The sequence below is a fragment of the Pholcus phalangioides genome, unplaced genomic scaffold (assembly GCF_987345545.1).
Source record: "Pholcus phalangioides strain wild (caught in Gottingen) unplaced genomic scaffold, Ppha-v1.0 ptg000024l_1, whole genome shotgun sequence".
Classification (NCBI taxonomy): Eukaryota; Metazoa; Arthropoda; class Arachnida; order Araneae; family Pholcidae; genus Pholcus; species Pholcus phalangioides.
Genome location: NW_028301616.1, coordinates 10758084 through 10781857, shown reverse-complemented (window position 1 = coordinate 10781857; position 23774 = coordinate 10758084). Strand labels below are relative to the sequence as shown.

At 35.9% G+C, this 23774-nt stretch overlaps 1 protein-coding gene across 3 annotated transcripts in view; it reads right to left on the bottom strand.

Moving 5' to 3' along the window:
* sli (slit guidance ligand) overlaps nt 1-23774 on the bottom strand; it is a 273161-nt gene that overhangs the window by 65537 nt on the left and 183850 nt on the right. For all 3 annotated transcript variants that reach the window (XM_089251401.1, XM_089251403.1, XM_089251402.1), the window contains exons 13-14: nt 19615-19686; nt 17884-17955 (exon numbers count right to left, since the gene is read on the bottom strand). In XM_089251401.1, coding sequence (XP_089107527.1) covers nt 17884-17955; nt 19615-19686 — 144 coding nt within the window. The remainder of the gene's footprint in view (nt 1-17883; nt 17956-19614; nt 19687-23774) is intronic.

The window sequence follows — 23774 nt, the reverse complement described above, 5'->3', positions numbered from 1 at the left end:
AATCATTTAAAAAAATGACAAGATCCAAGTGCAGAAATCACAAGTTTTGGCAATTATTATGTTCAGCATAGTAAATTGCTTGAAGTGGGCAGCATTAATTTCTTAGCCCGTGTTTCTATATTTGCTTACATCTACCGAATAGGTGAGCTAAATCAATAAATTATATTTTGTAGTATTCTATTAATATTATATGGTCACAAAAAATATTCGACCAAAATTCGATTAATCGGTTAAAAAATTTTGATTAATCAGTTGAAAATTTCAATCTATTCTTAGCCCTAGTTATCACAGATGTCGGCTTATCCTCAGTCATCTATATATAAAGTAACATGTCCTGACTGGCTGATTTATTATCGCCGAGCCGAAATCGCTGAAGCTATATATATGAAATTTAGTCAGTATTATATGATATAAAGACTCACAAAAGCAGGTATTACACTATAAAAGTTTGATAAAAGTTATTTTACAAAATTTAAAAAATGCAACCAATAAGATTATTTGTGGCATTTCCTCGAATGTAACCTATGAGCTTTATTGGTTGGATTTTTGCACGTTTTATAAAAGGGATTTAATCAAACCTTTATAGTTTAACCCCGGCGTAAGGCCGGTATTACACTATAAAAGTTTTATAAAAGGACTTTTACCAAACTTTTATAGTGTAATACCGGCCTAAGACAAGATTTCTGAAAATTCAACCCCCCCCCCCCCCCCAATGAGATCACGAGGATCAAACGTGATATGGGGGAAATCATCTCCAAGCCATTTTCAGATTACCAAATCCAGCGAGAGAAGCCGCGGGTAACAGCTACCACCGGAATAAAATGGTCGCAAAAAAAAAGTTGCATTCTGATTGAGCGATTGTCTATTTGAGGTACACAGTGCGTTCCACAAATTCGTAAATAGTATAAAAATTGAAGGAATTGATATATTTCAATATGGTTTGCGAAAAACTTATTCTCTCAGAAGGATATTTTTTTGGCACGCTAAAATAAAATTTTTCTTGATAGGGGGCACCACACGAAAGCAAATCACTGACTTCTGCACCTTTAAAACTTGAACCTTTCTTCAACCTCTTCTGTGTCGGAAACGTTTGTGAAGCTTCAGCCGGCGATTCAAAAGACAGAATTTACTGGACGTAGAGTATCCGAGCTAGGGTCACACGTCAACAAATAGGGTGCACCATATCAGTATATACCAGCCTTCCTTCTATCTATAAAATTCTAAGTTTCTTTGCTTTAAAATGTAATTCCGGCAGCGCTGAAATAATAGTGATCTTAGATAATCAGCGTAACCCATAAGCAAATCTGTGTTAACGCACTTTAAAACCCTATGTTTAGGGTGGAATAACGCAGTCCGGCACCGTCCTGCCCATCGGCAGTAAAATGTGGGCTGTGTTTGATGTGAAAGATCAAAAACCTAATGAAATGATCGATAATTTTAAACTCAAACGCGATGCTCAAGATCTGGATTGTCCTTAAGCTTCATTGTCTCATTAAGGACGAAGAGGTGGCATAACCAAAGATTCAAACTCGAACCTTCCAAAACGGGAGTTCGTGCACTGTTCCCAGTCCGCTTCCCGAGGGAACTAATCTCACTTTGATGTACTCGAATGTTTTCACCCCTTGCTGAAATATTCCTCACTCGTACTGAATGTTATCTTCTTCCAAAAATCCTCCTTACTTGTACTCGAATATTGTTGATCTGCTGGAATCATCCTTACCAGTACCTGAATTTGCAAGTACTGGAATGTTGTAATCGTTTCGTACTCGAATGTTGTAATCGTTTGGTACTCGAATGTTGTCTCCCTGCAGAAATCTTTACTCACGGCCCTGAATGTATGTCCCTGCGGAAATCGTCCTTAAACACCTGAAGTTGTATCCCAGAGGTAATCATCCTTACTGCACTTAAATGTTGTTTTTCTCCGGTAATAATCATAACTCGTAGCCCCTAAAAATATATATCTGTAAAATTAAACATTCTTGCACTTGAATGTTATTATCTCCCTGCAGAAATCTTTACCGACACACCTGAATGTAATGTAATTGCAAAAATCGTCCTTAACTTTGAATGTTATCTCCCTTCTCCATTCAGCCTTACTCGTAGTAAAATGTTTTCCTGCGAGAATAACCCTTACACAATATTTCTCTGCAAAAATAATCATTTTTTGCATTCGAAAGTTATTTCCCTGCAGAAACTGTCCTTACTCGCACTCGAATACAAATCATAACTGAGTGAAATATACAAATGAGCTCATCAACCTCGAGAACTATCAGCCTCTTGAAACCATCGACTAAAGATGAAACAAAAGATATGCGGACGAGAATTTGAGGAATTTCCGTTCCATGCCAGCCAGAAACAGCCACGTCACAAAGACCACAAATAAAAACAATCTTTTCCCGGGAAAAATGATTCACTAAAACTAAACACATACGCAAGACGACGTGATGAGCACCGAGTCCAAGAGCAGGGCACTGATACGGTCAGTGCACTTCCTTTCTCTATAAGTCAAGACAAATGTTTCAAAATTATTCCCTTAAAATTCCGATGAGCAATCGTCTGAAAATTCACCGGTGCGTCGATCTCCTCGTTAAGACACTCTCGAAAAATTATCTTCTAGCATTAATGTCCAACACGACCGCTTTGCATCCCATTTCCCTGCGAAAGACGAATAGCTTCAGGTTCGTTTTAAACAGTAAATGAATGAATCAGAAGCCAAATAGCTCGAGTTTTTTCACCGCTGAAAGATCGCGTCTATCTTTACTAACGGGAAAAAAAGCTGCCAGTTTATAGGAAAACCTTATATAAAGCGAGAGACGGGGGGATAAAAAAACGTTATATATGACGAAAGAAAAGAAAAACATAGAACGCTACCTTTCAACTACATGTCAAAACAATGTGGCAGTTATTTCCCACCCGTTATTGATTCTGTTTTTAGGATGGGGTAGACACGAGTAAAAGCACGAGTCGGGAGCAAGGGAGGAAAAAAAAAACCAATTACGTCAAAACACTTTATTTTCTAAAGAAGTGGGGAGTAGGAACACTTTTTCTCAACTCGTAGTAGTGGTAATAGCCATTGTACAACCATTACGACCACATGCTAAGTAAAATGACCACAACGACAAAAGCCGTCACTCACTCACTCACTCTACACGGGGGAATACTTACGTTTCCAGAGCTTATTTCCAATATTAACGATAACATTTGATCGATCAATATTCTGTAATATCAGGTATTTATTGCTGAGCAGGTCGCTTTCAAGACTATAACTATCCCTTTCAGACGCTAACATGATTTTACTTGGGCGGGGTGCGTGTGTGGTGTAGCAGTAGTAGGTAGGGCCTCCAAAAAATGGCTCGGGGATTTATGATGTTCTTAAGTCAGCCACCTCGTTGGGCAATTTGCCTGTTGTGGCGTTGTATTTGTAATTAGATAGTTTATAAATTAGGAATATTAATCCAACTATCTCGTATCCCCTGTAGTTTTTTTGCGAAAAAAGTGCAAAATAGATTTTCAGAAACGATTAAACTCTTAATGTGAGGTACTGTATCGAATGATGCCGCTGGACTTGCCCTGCGATACTCGCTGTCGGAATGCAGGAATCGGTCAAGTTGGGACTTACCGGTGTTCATCGGTCAGTGCTCGCCCGAGTGCTTCTTAGTCAAACACTGAGAGAACTAAGAGGACTCCAATGCTATAACCAAAGCAGATCTTCACTCTAATTTCTGCTTTGCCCTGGAACACATTCCGGTGGATCCATTATCAACTTCTTGAGAGTCCGAGGACATTTTTGGAAGCCCCGGGAAAATACTATTCGTGTTCCGGCTGGGACACATTTGAACTTGCTCATGAGACACGCAGGTTATTCGGAGCTTTTACCAATTGACTGCTAAGCTTTCCTGATCCTCTCGGAACAAAATTTTGATTTGGAATGTCACTCACTTTGTTACTCCTGCTGTCATTTCCACGGTCACTCATACGGTCAGGGCAGGTGAAATGGCAATCGGTATAAATGTCTACCGATATAAAATAACTTACATGATCATTCGTGAGGTCACTCATACAATCATTCCTATGTTCACTATACAGTCACTCATGCCATTGCTCATGCGGTCAGGGCAGGTGAAATGTTCAACTCACTTGATCACTCACAGGGTCACTCACTTGGTCAGGGCAGGCAAAGTATCACAAGTAGATGTCAAACTCACTTTCACTCATACGGTCACTTACATAGTCATTCTTACCATCAATCATCTGTTCACATATACGGTCAGAGCAGGTGAAATGTGAAGGGAGTAAATTTCCAGTTCACTTGATCACTCATAGGGTCACTCACACGGTCAGGGCAGGCAAAATGTCCGGGGCGAGATGTCGGGGTAAAATTTCCGGGAGGGGGGCAAATATACCAGGGTGAAATGTCAGGGGCGAAATTTCCTGGCGCCAAATGTAACGGAGGCAAAATGTCGGGGGCAAAGATTCCGTGAACCGGTTCCAGGGCCCCAACAGTCACTTTCGGAATGTTTACTTCGGTTGTCGTGGTTCCCTAACAATGGGTTTCAGACATGCACATGCCTTTACAGTGGTTTGTCACTTCTTTGATGGTGCCAGTATTATAGTTCATTCCTTTATAATGGTTTGTCACTTTTTCAATCTTCCCAGCAATTGAAGAAAACCTGGGCAGCGCCGGGTATTTTTGCTAGTAAGCCATAAATACAAGCATTACCAGGCCGCAAAATTTTCAATCCCAGCTCTAGGGAACTGAAGCAACGTGGATTCTCAAATTTGTTTCTCAATCAACGGCTTTGAACTTTGTCAAAACTCCAAATCGGGAATAGGAAGCGCATGCGCTCTGTTGTAACAGTATCTGCCAACAAGAAACGATGGAAATGAGAAGTATGTCATGCATATCCATTTGAAATATGACCATTCATTTCCCGTGTAATCGTCCTTGGCGAATGAGAGTGTACCGTACGGCCGAAAAAAAGAAAACGCAACAAAAACAGGAGCAGCAACTATTGTAATGAATTGCCGATTGTTTTATATTTGCGTTTTTTATTATAACTTATATGTATGTTATTCTTTATATTTTCCGGTTTGTTTAGAGGTTTTTATTATCATTATTTTTGTTTTTTCCCCCTCAGTTCGACAAGGTCATTGGCCCAGCCCTTAAAACGAATAAAAACCGAAAAAAAGCCTCGAGCCCTAACCACTTCAAGTTTAAAGTGCGACGGCTCATAAAAGTTACTTTGACATAAGGAATGCTTTATTTCAACGTTAAATTATTTTTCCTCCCATTATATTCTATTCTATGACCCTTAGCATAACCCTCAAGACTATCGCCGTTTGAAAAATGCTATAATATTAGGATTTTTCTCTCGAGAGAATGCGAGAAAGTTGTACGATCATATTAATGTTTTTTTACATCGTGTGTGTGTGTATGTAGCCATGATAATTCAATCAATATTAATGTATTTCAGTATATATTAATTTTTATCATTATTTCATGATCTTTTCAGTAAGTTATAAAATTGCTATTGTCTTCAAACTTTTTCTACTTGGGGACCATATTTCATTTTAGATTTTTTTTTCCGGACAAAAGCTGATTTTACGTACTCGAGATACGTATTGAAGCTGATGTGACTTTCCCTCGAATTCCGTAAAAAGTTAGTACTACTTCTCTGAAGGCTGAGTCCAAACTGAATATCTTCATCTTTCGTGTAGAAACTACATACAATCTTCACGAGGCGAATAGAAAAGCTGAATAGCGTCTTCAAGGGCGAATAGAATCAACTTTGAATAACGTTTCAGAGAGACGAATAAAGGTTTAATAACGTCTTCTAGAGACGAATAATGGCTTAATGACGTCTTTAAAAGACGAGTAAAGGCTGAATAACATCTTCAAGAGACGAATAAAGCTGAATAACGTTTCGCGTAGACAAATAAAGGCTGAATAGCGTTTCGGAGAGACGAATAAAGTCTTAATAACGTCTTCAAGAGACGAATAAAAGCTGAATTATTTCGACGAGAGCCAAGTGGATGTTTATACTGTATTACTCTTTTGCCGGCAGTATATAGAGACTAAATCGCTTCTTCAAAAACAAGGTTGAAAAATGGAATCAATTCTTCGAGAACTGTATAAAAATTGAAATAATTTTTTTGGAAGCTGTATTAAAGCTGATATTACTTCTTCGAATGCTTTATAGACGCTGAATAAGTTTTCGATGGCTGCGTTAAAGCTGAATAAATTTAAGACCCCAAATAAAAATTGGAACAATTAAAATTTAAAAAAGAATCTATTCCCTCGTACAAAGCTTGTTTTAAATTTCTTCACAGACGGGATAAAAATGTCGAAAGAGTCAGATTGGTTCATTGGACAAGGGCCCGTTCATAATCTGGAGAAGAGGGAAAATTGTTACACACTTGACCATATAGAGTAAACACTGAAACACCTGAAATAGTTTTGACTGTACTGATTTCTAGCCGATGTTTTTTGGAGTGTAAGATATTAGAAACCTTAACCTTACGATTGAAGGTGGTTTTAGCTTTTTGTCTATGGTACTGTCAGAGATTTTGCAAGTAGGTGCATATAGTAAAAAATAGTGCTCTTATTTTTGCTGTTTTACTTCTCAACGTTTCAAGTTCCGTGAACTATATTTAGTAATTACAATCTATGCATTCTCTTGATAAATCGTACCAAGTGCTCAATCATGCCATGAATCATGAAAAAAGAATTCATTTTGATTGTAAATTAAATTATTAAAATGAATTTATTTTTAATAAGTAATAGAGTATCGCGTACTTTAGAACATTATAAAACTTAAAATTTTCCTAGTTTACCCTGAAATGCTAAACTTACGCTAATTTTTAGTACTTTTTTTGCTTTTAAATACAATTTCTATTTTAGATTTCAGTTCTATACTTTTTCCGTATAAAAATACTTCAGCTATATCCATTTCTTCTCTTCCCAGTCTCCTTGGGTTAATTCCTGGTCAAATTTGTTGGGAAAAACAACGTATATATAGTGTACGATGCGTCCAACAAAAACTTTTACCAAGTGAATTTCCTTTGGGGGGAGAGGTGAGAAAATATTTTATTTTTTATCAGGTACAGCAAATGTTGACATCACAGACATTGTATCTCTAATGCAATACCTAGCATCAAATGAACTGACAGAACTTAGGATTTAGAAACATAATTTTCCTTTCTACAAGTATAATAATGAATAATTATGCATTTAATCTACATAAATACGTTCCTACCTTAAATTATTGTTACTTTTGTTTATATATGTATATTGATAATGATATTTGTGTCATTATTTTGATATTTTATGTTTCACTACCTGATTTATACTTATTTTTTTCCTGTAACATTTGTATTCCTTTTTTTGTCGTTGTAATTTTACCCTGTTTTAAGGTGCAACAAAGAATGTTTCAAGATACAAAACACCTTGTTTTTATCTTGGAACACTTTTGCCTTTTCAAAAATCTATATTTCACCATTACAGTAAGAATAACAAATAATTTAAAATTTATATGATGTTTCCATACAATACGTAGTCACCAAAAATAATTTAGTGAAATTTTACGATAAAAGTTGACTGAGAAAAAATAAAACGATGCGCCACAATGTGTAACAGTCTACACTACATGCAACTTGAACGCATCTGCATAAAGATCTAATTTTTCTATTAAATCCACCTTTTGCATTATTGTATCTCTGATTGCCTTTGGAGTTTTAAACCTCAGTTGCGATTTCCATTTGGTAATTAAAAGCCTAATAACATTTCAATGTTTCAAAAATTTATGATATCTATATATATGCCGGATTCAGCTTGAAATGGCTCTCACATGACAAGAACAAAATCGGCTCTCCTTAGAGTCATTGCTTAGAAGCTAAGTAAAAGCGAAATATAGAGACTCACGAATCCCACTAAAATTAACCAGAAATCAGCAGGAGCGCCACAGATATCTTGTATTATTCAAAAGACTGCTTTCGGTCAATTAGGCAATTGATATCCATAATTAGTCGAATATATTCGCGTGAATTAAGTCGATTGCCGCGTGATTTCTCCCTATCCCCCCATCTGAAGCCAAAAGAGGAGAGAGAGATAATTAGTGGAATGTGATTTAGACGGAAAACTCTGATGAGACTTTTTGGTGGAGTCTCTTCCAAATGAGTTAGGAGACAAATGGTTTGGGATGTTGATGGTGTTTGAGTATAATCCTAGGTAACAATGATTAGATGAGGAGCAGGACGGGAAAACTCGTGGACCACCCACTGGGAAGAGAAAAGTTTTTACCCGCAAAACTTCCCACAGCAAAACCGCACGCAATGGAAATTTATGCGTTGGGTTCCGTTAGTAATTAGAGGAAACTCTCGTTTTTTTTTTCTCCCATCTCACCGAAATAACAATTAATAAAATTGAGCTCATCCATTGGAAAGCCCTACTGAGCCAATGACAAGTCATTTATATGAGGAAATACATTCTCTGACAAAAAAAAAATGTTGTCCCAAGTTGTTTGTCCAGCCTGACATCTCTGTGCAACCATTGACTTGGGAAACACACTTCCAATTACAAAATGTTTTCCAATTATATGTGATTAGGTACGTAAAATGTCATAAATGTTTGTAGGGAATGTATAACCCTGTGTGTGCTAAAACTCTCAATTAGTGAAGCGTAAATATTGCTCTTAGAAGTCATTTATAGAAATGTCAATATTTTTTTCATTGTTCAGTGTTTTCCTGCTATAATCCATCCACAGATTATACGTTGAAAAATCACGGAAATTTTTTTGAAGATTATATATCTGCGTTACATTTTCTGCAGCTTTTTTAAGAAATACAGTAAAACCACTCAACACGGACGTCCCTCAGATATAATAATAATAATAATAATATATAATAATTTTCCCTTCTATATTAAAAGTATGCATTTCCAAACCCTGATTAACGTTCATCCCTCTTTTACGAATTTTTTTGACCCATCGGTATCCGCAAAAAAGGGGTTTTACTGTAATCTCAATCACAAATATGGAATTAAAGTTATAATATAGTTATAATATAATAAAGTTATAATATTAAAGTCATTAATATAGTGTGAAAAATATTTAAAAATTGTTTTAAATTGATATTTTTTACAAATTAATTTTTTAACAAAGACATTATTTTAAATATTTAAAAGAGGAATTTATAATTGCAAATTATACTGTCTTTTACATAATTTTTTCTACAAAAATTACTCTCAACCTCTTCACACCTGAACCAAAATTGGCCATTAAAAAAAATTTTTTTGATTGATAGGTGTTCAAAATGTCCTTCAAAAATATTTAAAAAAAATGAATTTATTAATTTCGTTCGATGTTTTTACTAGAACCATTTGAGTTAAGTACACACGTGTAGTGTACCTCAATTCTTGACTTGAAAAATGAATCATTAAAAACCATTTAAAACCGTCAAAAATGAGCGAATATGTCAACCCTTAAATGCTCTATTTTTTCGCGATAATTTCTTTTAATAATTGATGACACGTATAGAAAGCCTGAAAAATCATTAAAAAATCTATTTGGAATTACACTGCCTATACAAGGCATTAAAGAGTCTGTTCAGAGTCAAAAAAATCACCCGTAAAATAAATGTATTGAAGTAATATTACATTCAGCATATATAACTACCTTTTTTGTTATTCACACTATAGCAAGGAAAAAAATTCGGGTTGCAAACTTCAAGGTAAAAGCAAACAAAACATTTCAATAAATCAGCGAAACCACAGCCACATGTGGTCTGCAACCACCAAAAGTTGTTGTCGTTAATTGGGACATTCCAGCAAATTCCAAATATAAAATAGAAAGGAAATTACCTCAGCTTGTGTGCAAAGTCGATTTTGAATTTTTTTATTAAAACTGGCTGCAGTAATGAACGTCTAAAAGACCCTTTGAATATATGCAAAGCTGCACATTAAAGGGTTGAAAAAAATTAAATATTCAGAAAATTACTTTCTGAAAAATATTTGAAAATATATTTAAAGTATTAATTTCTGCAAAAATTGTTTTGAAATATTAATTTCTAAAAAGGATTTTTGTAAAAATTATTACATACGAGTAGAAGAATCGCCAGTTTTTCTACAAAGACTTCACAAAAACCACACTTTCTATTGCTAATGATTTTTGATGGATAAAATGCGCATATAACAAATCATACACTGCGTCGGATTATACACAGGAATATAAGGTAATATATAGCACATGGAAATACCGGGTTTGCAAAAAGTTCGTAGAAACTTTAAAAATTCATAAAAACCGGATAAATAACCGAAATAAAAAAACGATTTGCACGGTCAGCATCGCTGAAGGTCGTGGGAATTTTTAAGACGGGAAAAAGTAACTAAAAACAGCCGATGGGTGACGCTGTCATACACAAGTCAAAGAAAATATGCGCAAATAACGAAACGGAATGCCTCCAAATCGATTATTACAGCAGTACGTGTTCCACATGACCAACAACCACAGGGAATAACACATTGCAGGCGAATCACAGATCCAGCAACGGCAGAGCGCAGCAGGTCCACAAAGAGGGTTTACAACGGTGAACTGTTTGTGGATTAGGAGCGCAAGTTAAGAAAAATTAAAGAATTTTTAATTGAAGTATTTTTCTAAAATCAATGATTTCAGAGAAGATGGTTTAATAGACAAACATTTTTGGGAAGTCTGAGGTTTTAATTTAAGTGACCCAATTCAGAGCAATCTTTTTACGGTGTGTTACATTCAACATTTCCTAATGAGCGTTAAGAAAAGTCTGACCATCATAATTGAAACAGCAGACGGAATAAATGCAGCGAAATTTTGAATCTGTTTTAAGTCTTTTTTTCTTTCATAAAATATAACTTTTGGTTGGCTTGGAAGGGGACATGGGCTCCTATTTCTCCCAGCGTACACCTATGTACGGTACAGTAAAGCTTCGATGTAATGATACTTTGCGGACCAAGAAAAAATATCGTTGTAGAAGGGCTATCGTTATATCGAGAGGTAGCATTATTATTAAGTGCTGCCGAATTTATTCTGTCGTTGGCATCTCTCCCGAATTAGCGTTCTTTAATTTCAGCATAAAATGCATTTGTAAGTATTCATTCGCAGCAAAAAGTTATAAGTAATTAGTTGATGAATAAAATTCACTTGGTTATTCCACCTTGTAAAGTTGTTTACCGCATAACACTTGTAAGTTCTACACAGAATGTAACTTCACAGTGACCTCATAAACAACTTCCGAGGGTAGATAGTGCAAAATAACTTTTATTAAACATCCTCGAAAGAACAAAAACCAGTGAGAAATTTGAAAATATATTGAACACGGGTTTTGACAAAGAATATTATTGTAGTGGTTTCGTATTCTCAAAAAATATCGCTATTTAAGGGATTTTCGTAGTAAAGGAAATCGTTATATCGAGAGTTTAACATTAGACTAAAGGTAATTTCAAAGAAATTTTTTAAAATATCGTGGTAGAGGGATTTATCGTTGCAACGAAGTTTCTCTGCATATTGTAATAAATTTATTTCACTGCATTTGACGAAATAAATATTGCAAAATTTATATCAGTTTCGAAATAAATTTTCGAACATTCGTAATATTGATACCGTATATTTTGATATTTTTCCACGATTTAACTCATTTTTAATTGTTCTTTTTAACCTATCTACAGCATTTTTACAATTTTAATGCAAAAATCTTCCGGGCTCAACAGTCTCCAAATACAGTGTATTTTTTCCAGACTTCTAATAATTCGATCACCAACTATCGATAAGTTTCAGAACAAAGACAAATCCAAGTATTCTAATTCAATTTACAATCGTAATAATTGGTTTAAGAACGAAAGTAGTTTGAATAAATTAAAAAAAAAAACGCGTACTTTTTTTTCTTGAGGTAAGAAATTCAGTTATAAGAGGAAAAGACGCTAAAAAAATTCTTAAGAAAAGCCTGAAGTTCTGAATTATGAAGGAAGTGCCGGTTCTCTATTTTTTCGCTTTATCTCTGGAACTAGAAACTTGTTCATCGTTTTTTTTTTTTTTTCTTTACCCCCCGAGGGAGTTTTTACAGAAAAAAATGTTATACAACATGATAGAAACCTAAACACGAGATTCTTAAATTGCTGGTGGCAACAGTTCCAAACGGCGATGTACCTTCGGAATTTTTGTATTTATTTTTTTTGTAAAGAGTATGAGAAAGGAAAGTCGAGCGGCTGAGGAGAGAGAGAAAAGAAGCTTTTTTCGCCCCAGAAAAACTTAAGAAATAAGAAATTTTTCTTATATTTATCTTTCGGCTCAAGACGATGTTTTAGGAGAAGGAGGAAAAAATACACAGAATTTATATAAGAAAAACTTCTTGAAAGATTTTTTTGGAATTTTTTATCAGTTGCCCCCCTTAACTAGAAATTATTAGTTTTATTTTTTTTGGTGGCGAGATAGGTAATAGCTTCGAATATGTAATTACATGCGTTGAATTTATGTAAATTTTTTTTTCTAGAAATTTCCGTCTATAAAGTTTAAATTGATGGTCGATTCAAAAATTACTTCGATTTATTCGTGATTTTCTTTTGCAGGCGTGTTGGCGAATGCCGTATAGTTTAGTTCTTACCGTGGCAATCCCGAGATATCTCGTCAAACTTTATCTGCTTTATTTCGGTCACTCCGAAATATCTCGGGTTCTTAACTTTCACTGCTGGTGACGCCGTGCACTGGTGTCTTGTTTCAGCCGGTGGTTGACGTTCACGTTCAATGCATTTTGTTATGGGACTGTTAGACGGTAGTAGTAGGGATAGAACCTTGATTTCCACAGTGAAAGTGCGCTTCTCATTTCGTTTGTTTCTAGTGTGGCAGTTGTAATGCGGATCGGGAAATTTCTAAACACCACTTAAAGGGTTAAAGACGAAAAGTGTACGATGAGCATTGAAAGTGCGTTGCATTATTAATTTTTTTAAGAGCACACGGGTTCCTTCTTTAGGCTATAGTATCTTATTGTGACCGGGTCTTAACAAGTATCCCTCCTCATTCAGGCACAAGATCCTTTCTAGTTTTTTTTTAATTTCATAGTAAATCAATTTAACGAGTTTAAAATTAACTATTGCTTAAAAATGACTATTACTAATTACTTTGTATAAATTAAAATAATGCATGGGTAAGGTTTACCACTGGACAAGCCTCAAGCAAGAGCCTCCTCTTGAGGAAAGGGATGGATGGGGTCTACTAGTAGTCATTCTTAATGCCCTGCCAATTAAAAGGATTTCCACCTGTAGCCCCCCCCCCCAGAATACCCTATGGCCGTAAAAAGACCATATGGATATAGGTTGAGAACCAGCCCAAAACATAGCACGTGAAAATTATCAGAACAACAAACCCGCTCCATGTTCAGGGCCATTTTGATGTTAAGTTTGATTGTACATTAAATGTTATTATATAATGTCGCTAATGAACCAGGATGCACCGCGATAAGTGTCTTATGTGGTCACCCTACAACCTGAGACTGGAAAATGCAAGGCTAATGATTCTTTTGTCCGAGAGATGTTGCCACCCGGAAGTTGATACAAAGTAGGTGTGTGCAATCCACCTGACGTACAAACACAAACAAACAGGACACCGGCTTGCATTTTCGCATCGAAATTGGAAAACCGTAGAAAATCAATTTCGGCCGACCAACGCTATGCCTCCAATGTAGTTCCAACCTGGATCGTGACGACGAGAGTAGACATCACAGCGTTGAAATCGGTGACTAGACCACTGCAAAACGCAAATGCTCGAATAAGGGTTTTTTTTTTTGCTCGGTAAAGTGCCAAATTTTCCCATTTTGGCGAATTTTGGTGGTAATTTTTTATTTTTTCCAGGAATCGAAACCACATGATCCTCCGGATACTTCAGCCAAAAGTTAAGTTACGTTCCATCCAAGATAGTAATCGATTAGAGGGCTCTACACACTCTTTGCGTTATTTTACTAACATGCAGTATGAATATAATTTTCCATGCCAGACATCAGAATGCTGAAATAGCTGGAAAAAAGTCTAGGAAAATCACGATTGGGAGATTGTAAGAAAAAATCATTGAGTATGCTGAATACAGAGTGTCCCATAAATTCGTAAATAGTTTAAAAATTCACAAAACTAAAGAAGTTTATATATTTCAATGCGGTTTACGAGAAAGTTATTCTCACGAAAGGGGATTTTTCTTTTTCTTTTTTTTTTTTTTTTTGGTATAGCAAAACAATTAGTTCACATTTTTGTCGATAGAGGACGCTAAACCAATGTAAATCACTGAATGGTGGCCGGAACCTTTCTTCAATCTCTTCTGTGTCCGAAAGATTCAGCCGCTGTTAGTGGCTGAAATATAACAACCTCACTAATAGTGTTGTAGCTTTATCTACTAATGTCAACATCGCAATGGAAATCTTATGTGTAAGCGCCAGTAAAAGAAAAATTCAAAGATGAGCTGGTAAACATATACCCTGCATTTCATAGGATTCTGATTTGCATAGTTCCAGTGATACGCTTCTGTGCGACGCCTTCTATCAACAAAAATTTGAAATAATTTTTTCATAAAGGAAATAATTCCCCTTCACGAGGATAACTTTTTCACAAACCGCATTCAAATACCACTTCATTCAATTCACTTCAATTTAGAACTGAACTATATTTTACGAATTTATGGGACACCCTTCAATTTTTCATGCGGTTCATCAGAATACTGAAGTTGAAAATCGCTGGAAAAATTCGATGAGAATCACGATCGGTGGCTGAAAAAACAATCATTTTGTGTGCTCAGAATAAATTACCAGGTGTGGCATCCGAAAAATCAGAATATCATCAGCTGCAAACTTCTATAATCGTATACGCCGATTCACCGATTCCTTCGTATAGCATCCGAAAATTCTAGGAAGATGGTATTGGCTTTAAAAACTCCGACAACGATTGAAGAACGACGTGATACTAGGCATCAAGAGCGATGACAGATGTTTCCTCTTCTCTTTTATCTGGGGTATTTTATAGCCCTGAAGGGACATTTCTCTCGCTTTCCCATCTTGTTCAGTGTTATCTTGACCACAGCATAAGGTTTAAAAAGAAAAGGTGAAAAAGAGACGACGTAGAATCTTAGTCAAGAAAAATAAAAAAAACGGGAAAGACCTCAAGGGAAGTTATATAAAAACTCACTTTTTTTTTTTACAAGATGAAGAGATTCTTGTTGAGCCTTGAGCTCAACCTAGGAGGCAGAAGAAAACTGGAGAAATCACTAGCCAATAGTTGCTCTTAATAGTCTTGCTGGGAATGAGTGATGTTTCAATAAGAATTGTTTTGATAATACCTTTAAATAAACCTGTAAGTATGGCTTCTCAACTAGAATTTGTGTGTTGCAGTAAAGTTGACAAATTAAATTTGGAAATTGTTATCACCAGGGTCTGTTCCAGGGACATACGAAGGATCGGTCTTTGAATGGGGCACAAAAATTTTCTTCCGAGAAATTTTAAGATATCACCCTTCGAAAAGTTTTGGTCGGTTTTGGGAGGGGGCATTGATTGCCTATGACCTCCCGTACACTTCTGGCCTGTTTCTCATAGTTCGCGCAGTAGACAAATATGAATTTTTGACGTGAATTCGTCTTTTAAATCATCTGACGATACTGGGTGCATTCGCAAAAAGTTGCGTAACAAAAAAAAACCATTTAAACTCCCATATCTCAGGAAGTATTCATAATATATCTGTGTTTTTGGTGCCTGCGGGTGAATCTTGTGATACCTCTTCCGGTCTGGGCGCGAGTCTCGCTGCCAACATTCGTAACAAAATTGTTTTAAGCTATATCTCAAGAAGTTCGCAATGCAAATAGACGACATTGGTATCGACTGTTAGCCATTTCAATGACAAATCCGGTGAAATCGCTCTGATTCCAATACCTCTTCCAGTCTGGGCACAAGCTTCACGGTCTTCTTTCGTAACGAACTTATTTTACGTATATCTCAAGATATTCGCAACGCAAATATAGGCCAATGGTGTGATCTAATAGACAATTTTAAGACTAATACAATGATACCATTCTGATTTCAATACCTCTTCCGGTCTGAACACAATGCTTGCGGCTCCTTTTAGTAATGAAATTGTGTTTTACTATATATATATCAAGTGCACAACGCAAATAAACGACATTGGTATCGGCTGTTAGCTATTCCAAAGACAAATCCGATGATACCCATTTCGTTGAGTCAGTACCTACCACGCGATTCAAGGTATAAAGAACGTATTCATGTCAAAACTTTGCTGCCGTGTCTGACACAGCCTACTTGAATTTTTTGTAGTTCTTTGCTGAAAAGTTCTGAGACAGACTACTTTCCTGCACACCAACTCCAGTCATATATCGACCCATGGTAATTTCCAACCAGTGGAGTTAGTTGCGAAATGAAGGCGCCATATATGGGTGGTCGCCCCGGCAACACCTATCCTTCGGGAACGCTTCGATCTCTCTCTGAAATGGGAAGCGGGGTGTGCCCGGTCTTCAAAGGTCGCCCCGGCAGGTAAAGAACTTGTTTCTGATGTTCTTGCCCAGATACGTAATTTCAATCCCTACTTTTTTAGTAACAGAAGAGGCATTAGCACGCCGGTGATTAGTTACTACAAGCAAGAAAGATAACAAAACGTCGCGCGCGCGCGCGAGGGGTGAAGCTTTTGGCGAAACTGACTTTCGAAGTTCATTAACGAAAAATGAATGATTTTTTTAATGAATCAATGAATGATAGCAAGGCCCAGCTTAGCTGAGCGCTCGGTTCGCGAGCCATTATTATTGTCATCTTGATGCAGCTGAACTGCATTTGTTAGTGAATCAATAAATGATAAAGATGGAAGTTGGGGGGGGGACCTCGGATGGGATTGAGAGGGAATCGAACGCACAACCTTCGGTACGAGTGTCCTTTGCTTTAACCGATGCTTCAACAGTGGATGTCGATTCAAGTACAATTAAGTATATCTATTGTTAAACATCGCCAGCAAACAATTTTACTATGAGTAACATGATGGTTCCCCACTGATTTCGGCCAATTACGATGTGCTTAATGTCTATAATGTAGCTAGGAATATAGGGTTTGTATATAAGCTGCAGGAATTTGAACCCGTAGACCTTAACAGTAACCTTCGTAGTGGAAGAGGAACATCTTACACTGCGCACACCCGGTCACAAGTTTTGAGACAGGCTTACGGGGGGGGGGCATGTGGGCTAAAATACAAAAGGTATCTTATGTTGTCTTTGAACCTTTGTGTGACCCTGGGCACGTGTCCCGCTTGTCCATGCGAGAAACAGGTCCTGGTTGTCATCTATCAAACACGAACATAAGCTAAACCCTCAGCAATCCGAATTTGGATCTGATGAGCAAATAACATAGGATTGTGGACACCACTGCGGCAGGAGGCAGGGCTTTTGTGGTGTATAAGTGAGGCGCCTATCAACAGCATGATAGAATAGTTTAGGATCTGGACAAGACTTGTGACCTTAATGGTGGCCAAATATGGATGGTAAGAGTTACGTTACGGTCATGCGAAGTTTCTTAAGAACGAACAAAAACCATCGATCAAATACACTACGGTAATAATTTTTTGTCTACACTTACAATGAAAACAGGTTTTGTCTCCTCAACAAACAAAAAACAAGAACGTAAGATTCTTGATGGGAAAAAGGGGGCGTGGGGGGGGGGGGGGTCACAGCACGAAACTCACCTGATCAAAACAAAAATGTCTACTCGATGACATTCCGCGGAACGATGTGTATATAATTAAAGCCTCGCGTGATTCTTCAAGTTGTCATCAGTACATGAAATAAAGTCAAACTATTTTCTACCTGAGAAGGATAAAGGAAAAGCTCGCACACTTACAGCGTCTGTATGTTATGAAGGGAATTGAACGTCCCATTAGCCAAGGTCTGTATGTTGTTATCGTACAGTGACCTGCAAAAAAAAAAAAAAAATGCGGTAATAATCAATAATCAAAATTCCTTCTTTACCGCATTTGTATTTTTACAAAGCACGAAAACGAAGATGAATTTTACCGGGTGTTTCATTCACCCTGGGACTCGGAATTATGTCCATAAAAATCTAAATATCAAGCAAGAATTAATGGAATTCTCTATTTGAGTATAATTACACTAAGGCTATTGGTGCCCATACAACCAAACCGACTCATCGTCCTCCATCTTGGAGCGACAAAAACAGTTTTTTGTTCAAAATAACATCTAATCTTTACAAATATAGCAGGCTAGGAAGCAGCGAATGGGCATAGTGATAATACTGACGTCACACTATGCTTAAAGATGGCGGATAAGTCATAAGTCTGATGGGTCAAGGAGCCCTAGATTGGTATATGACATGGTGATGTCACATCAGGGGGTGGCAACAAAATCCCACTAGTGCTCGAGTGGACATATTTCGTGCGTCTAGGAAATTCTGAGCTAGAATTCCAACTGTACTGTGATCCGAATTTTTCCTTCTGGTATGATTACAATAGTTCAGGATCAGCTGCAGGTCCCTGATTGAAATCAGTTGTTCGCGAGTAGGTACTGTAAAGCTAGTGTCATACTCATGTCCAGCCTGGTCCAATAGGCATTACAAATATTTGCTTCCAATGTCTGTTTTTCTCTGCTGCAATGAAGCACTAGCTGCATAGGTTGGCTGCACATAGATCCAATGTTTCTTGGTGAATATTTGTTTTCAGAGCACTCTCCATATTGACTGTTGACGTTTTCTGGCTAATATGTGGCCAAACGGAGGGGAAGATCATAAAGGAAGACGGATCCATTGACGGGTTTGGATGGAGGGCTGGAAGGTCTTGGTTGTTCTCTTCAACTAGCCCTCAACATTTGGCGATCATTGTCAAAGGTGGAGCGGCTACACTATTCGCTACCATGACCAACCTCGCAACGCATTGGGTCAAGCTAGACACGGGTGTGGCCTCGGCTTACGTCATGATGTGGTATTCGGTGAAAATTATGTTTATCGTTTCCCCCCCCCCCCCCAAAGAAAAAACGGAGTTCATAGCAGTGGTAATCCATTGCAAACCACTAAGTTCCTCATTCGATGATTAGACCTGACAAAACCAGGAATCAACGGGAACATTGTTGGATGTGCAATGAAAGAGGACGTCCAAAACTGCCAACTCATGCTGCACTGTGATCAGGAACTGGTTTTTATCATGGATGTGGGACTGAACCTGAATAAGAACAAAAATCATGTGCGTCCCATCAGAAATGACAAAAATTTGGGAATGAAAGTGCACGTCCAGGTAATTGAAATTTAAGGTTGGCTCCTACCAGGAGAAAGGACCTGAGACAGCGGTGCCACCTGTAATGACATTACCATGCTTCTAAAATTTACTTTAAAAAACGTACTTCTTAGTGAGGCCCTAACGAATTTCGTCACACCATGACCAATTGATTTTTTAGAAGTGAAAATCCATGGCCAAATTTCAATAGGAATCCCGTAAAGTAAACACAGTAAAACTCACATAAATTATTTGAATATTAGCTATTCCAAAATATATTAAAGCACTAAAATTTCATATAGCATTCCTCAATTTTGAATTGAAAAATTTGAAAACATGGCAAAACTTACAGCAAATTCAAGTTATGCAGATCGTCGAAGGTCCCTTTCCGCACGCATGAGATTTTATTAGCATTCATTAATCTAAACAAGAAAAAATATTTGATGAGAATCATCATATGAGATTGAAAAAAAATTATAAAGAATTAACTCACCTCTGGTGGAGTGTATGGGGGTGATATCCAAGCTTCTTACCAATATTTCAAAGTTAATTACTGTAAGTTTTCTACGCATTTACAGGGGGTACATAAGCCTCGTTTGCAGGGCTATTATCCTCCTACAAATAACTTTTTCATTTGTGGGGAGTGTACAAGTCTCCTTGCGCTATTCTGGTGGGGTGGGGGATACTTTGAAAATGAAAGGCAATGGCGTAGAATACCGATTAACTTTTTTCATCATGATAGTAGGAGGATCGACCGACAATCCGAGACTTGACCACCAGAAAACTATCAAGGATCTTAACGTGACAATTATTGGTCGGTATGTAGCATATTCTGTACGTTATCACAGAATTCAGATGGTTTTCAAACAAATATTACGTCATTGTACTAAGGTAGGTGTCCTCAACCTTTCAGATATTGCGGGCCAAAAAAGAAAGGAAAGAAACTTATGAAGCCAGAGGTATACAAGTCAATTGCGGTATCTAGTTTCACAAAGTAGCTTTTCGAACAGTAGGTTCAAAGAGGCACCCAGTGAAACAGGGGGAGTCTATTATTCTGACGAGAATTTCATTTGTTCGGAAATTATTTTTTTATTGAACTACTTTATCAAATATGAATCTTCATTGATTCTGAAATACTATTTCTTTCCATAACTCTGAAAATATTTCTATTACTTTTGAAAATATTTCCACGTTTCCATCACTTCTGAAAATACTTTTTATTCATTCGGAAAATATTTTTCGTTACTGTGTGATTTTGAAATTATTTACTCTTAAAATATTTCTCCATTAATTTTGAAAATATTTTCTCAACAATTTTCAAAATATTCCAATAATTCTGGAAATATTTTCTATTAACTTCTGAAAATATTTCTTTGAATAATTCTAAAAATATTTCTTCAAATAATCATGGAAATATTTCTTTGAATAGTTCAAAACTTGTAGAAATATTTTTTATTTACTGTAATTTTTAAAATCTTTCATTAATTTTAAAATATTACTTTCATTAAATTTTGAAATATTTCTTTAATTTTAAAATAATTCTTTCATTAATTCCTAAAATATTTTAATTATGTAATTTCCTGAATTGCAAAATAATTCTCTCCACATATTCCGAAATTATTTCTTTCAATAATCATGAAATTATATTTCATCAGTTCTGAAAATACTTCTCAGCAATTTCGAAAAATTTTCTCATCAATTCTGAAAATATTTCCCATTAATTCTAGAAATATTTTTCATTAATTCTAGAAACATTTTTTCATTAATTCTAGAAATATTTTTCATTAATTCTAGAAATATTTTTCATTAATTCTAGAAATATTTTTCATTAATTCTAGAAATATTTTTCATTAATTCTAGAAATATTTTTCATTAATTCTAGAAATATTTTTCATTAATTTTGAAAATATTTCTTTCAGTAAAGTGAGTAAAGAACTTTACTTCTAAAGTTCTGGAAATATTTTCTATCAGTTTTGAGAATATTCCTATTAATTTCTGGAAATAATTTTTTATTCATCTGAAACTCTTTAATTCATATTTGTGAATAATTATGAAAAAAAAAATTCATTGAAAAGTTATGACAATTTTTTTATTTACTCTGGTAATATTTTTCAGTGATATTTAAAAATTTTCTTTCAATAATTCTAGAAATACTTTCCATTAATTATGAAATTCCATAAATTGCGGAATAACGGTTTCCAGATATTCATGAAATTATTTCTTTCAATATATTCATGAAATTATTTCTTTCAATATATTCATGAAATTATTTCTTTCAATATATTCATGAAATTATTTCTTTCAATATATTCATGAAATTATTTCTTTCAATATATTCATGAAATTATTTCTTTCAATATATTCATGAAATTATTTCTTTCAATATATTCATGAAATTATTTCTTTCAATATATTCATGAAATTATTTCTTTCAATATTCATATTTATTTCAATATTCATGAAATTATTTCTAGAAAGCATAATGGGAAATAATTTCGAATTGCATCTATCACCAATTCTAAAATATAGTTTTCCATCGAGAGCTTTTTCTTCAGCATTTCCAATTGCGGAAAGGTTCGAGGGTCATGCGTTGGAAAGACCTCTGCACTAAGGGGTATTCGGGTACATTCCAAAATTTCTTCAGAAATTAAAATAAAACAAGAAAAGAAATTAAAATTTCATCTTTCGAAACCCTTCCGGGCATTAATAAGATATAAACGATCATTTATCAGATTTCATTTTCATCGGTATTATTAATATCCCTTCGTCCCCCACTAAATCATCGTTAATCGCACGCCCGACAGGCAACCGACCACGCAAAGTCACCGACCACATGAATAATCACTTTTTTTTACCCTCCCCCCTCTTATAATACACTCGTACTAGTAATAATTATGATAATATCGGACAGGAAAGCGCGTTTCAAACCTTATAAAACGGCACTCGATCAAAAATGAAAAATAAAGTCAAAGCGGTCATTTTGTAATGTAATTGCCATCACGTACCGGGGCAACATGACACTAACAAGACATATTACATTTTTATAAACACCGTATAATTGTTTTTCAGCGCCATTTTTTACTCCTTCCCTAGAATTTCTTTTTGTGGAATTAATGTCATTATGGAGAGGGCTATTTTTTATTTTACCTGTTATATAGCCCTCAAGGGATGTGCAGTTTATATGGTGGAGCCTCGTTTATACGTCGCTCAGTTATACGACTTCCACATTTATACGACGTTCAGCTTCGGTCGCAATCGGTTCCTTTACATATTTTAATGTTGAAATAATTCATTTATTCGACGCTTTCACTTCGACTCGAGCTCCAAATTTTTTATAAAAACGTCATCTTTCCCATCAAACGCGCCCAGTTTCTGCAGACCAAGGGTGTTTAACCTTTAGGAGAGGAGTGCGAGTCACTTCACTGACTTGAAATGTGTCGCGGGACACTTATTTAAGCGATCTAGAACAGCACCTCGGATCACTTAAGCAATTTGTAAGTTTACAGCGGACCGCTTGAGTGATCTGTGAATTTGCCGTGTTTCCATCAAGTGCTCTGGAAATGTGCTGTGGTGGTTTGTAAATATGCCGCGGATTGCTTAACTCTTTATATCATGAATTAATTTACCAGTAACTTTTTACAAGTATTTTGTATTTATATTTGTATTTTTACATCATTAGATAAGTTTTGGTGCAGAATAATCCTAGGAAAAAGAGTAAAATACTTTTTACAGTATAATTTAGTGATTAATTTATGCAGCTGGTACTCAGAAGTACCGACAGTATGTGTAAGGGGGAAAAAATTCAAATACGTGCATTTTTATTTACACTACTTCGCGCGAGATGACACTTCTGAAAACAATTTTTTTTCATTACAACAGAGAAATGCATTGCAAAATGAACATTTTGAGTTATGTTTGGAATGTAACTTTCGAATGGAGCACATCTCACATCTTCCCCTCTGCTGAACAAACGCAGGCCAATCAGCTCCAAGAAATTGTTTCCTGATGTCTTGGGCACAGAAAAGTTACTCTTCCTTCTCTTTTTTGGCTGGCAGGACACAACCTCTCTTCTTTATTGGGCTACGAGTCCCATTGCCGAGTTTCTTGGAAACTCAAATAATGAAATTTCTCCATGTATTTTTTTTATAAATGACATAAGCATTGACATATGCCATTTCAAGCATCGCGAAGAACAGTATGTGCCAGCATTTCTTTGACTTTCTGTCCCTTTTATATAGCGAGTTCAGCATATCTGCTTTGTGCTCTCCGCCCATTGATGAATATTATAGGTGCTACAACGTCTTTTTTTCGTCCCATCTCGATGACTCGATATAGTTGCCTCAGAAAAAAAAAAAAAAATCACACCCATTATTTTGTGTTTTCCACATTAAAGTAATTTTTATTTTAGGGGAAAAAAATATTTCCTATCGGTACGTTGTAGTACCGACATACATTTTTGACCCTATGATAGAAAATAGTAATTTTCAAATAAAATGTAGGGAATTCTTAC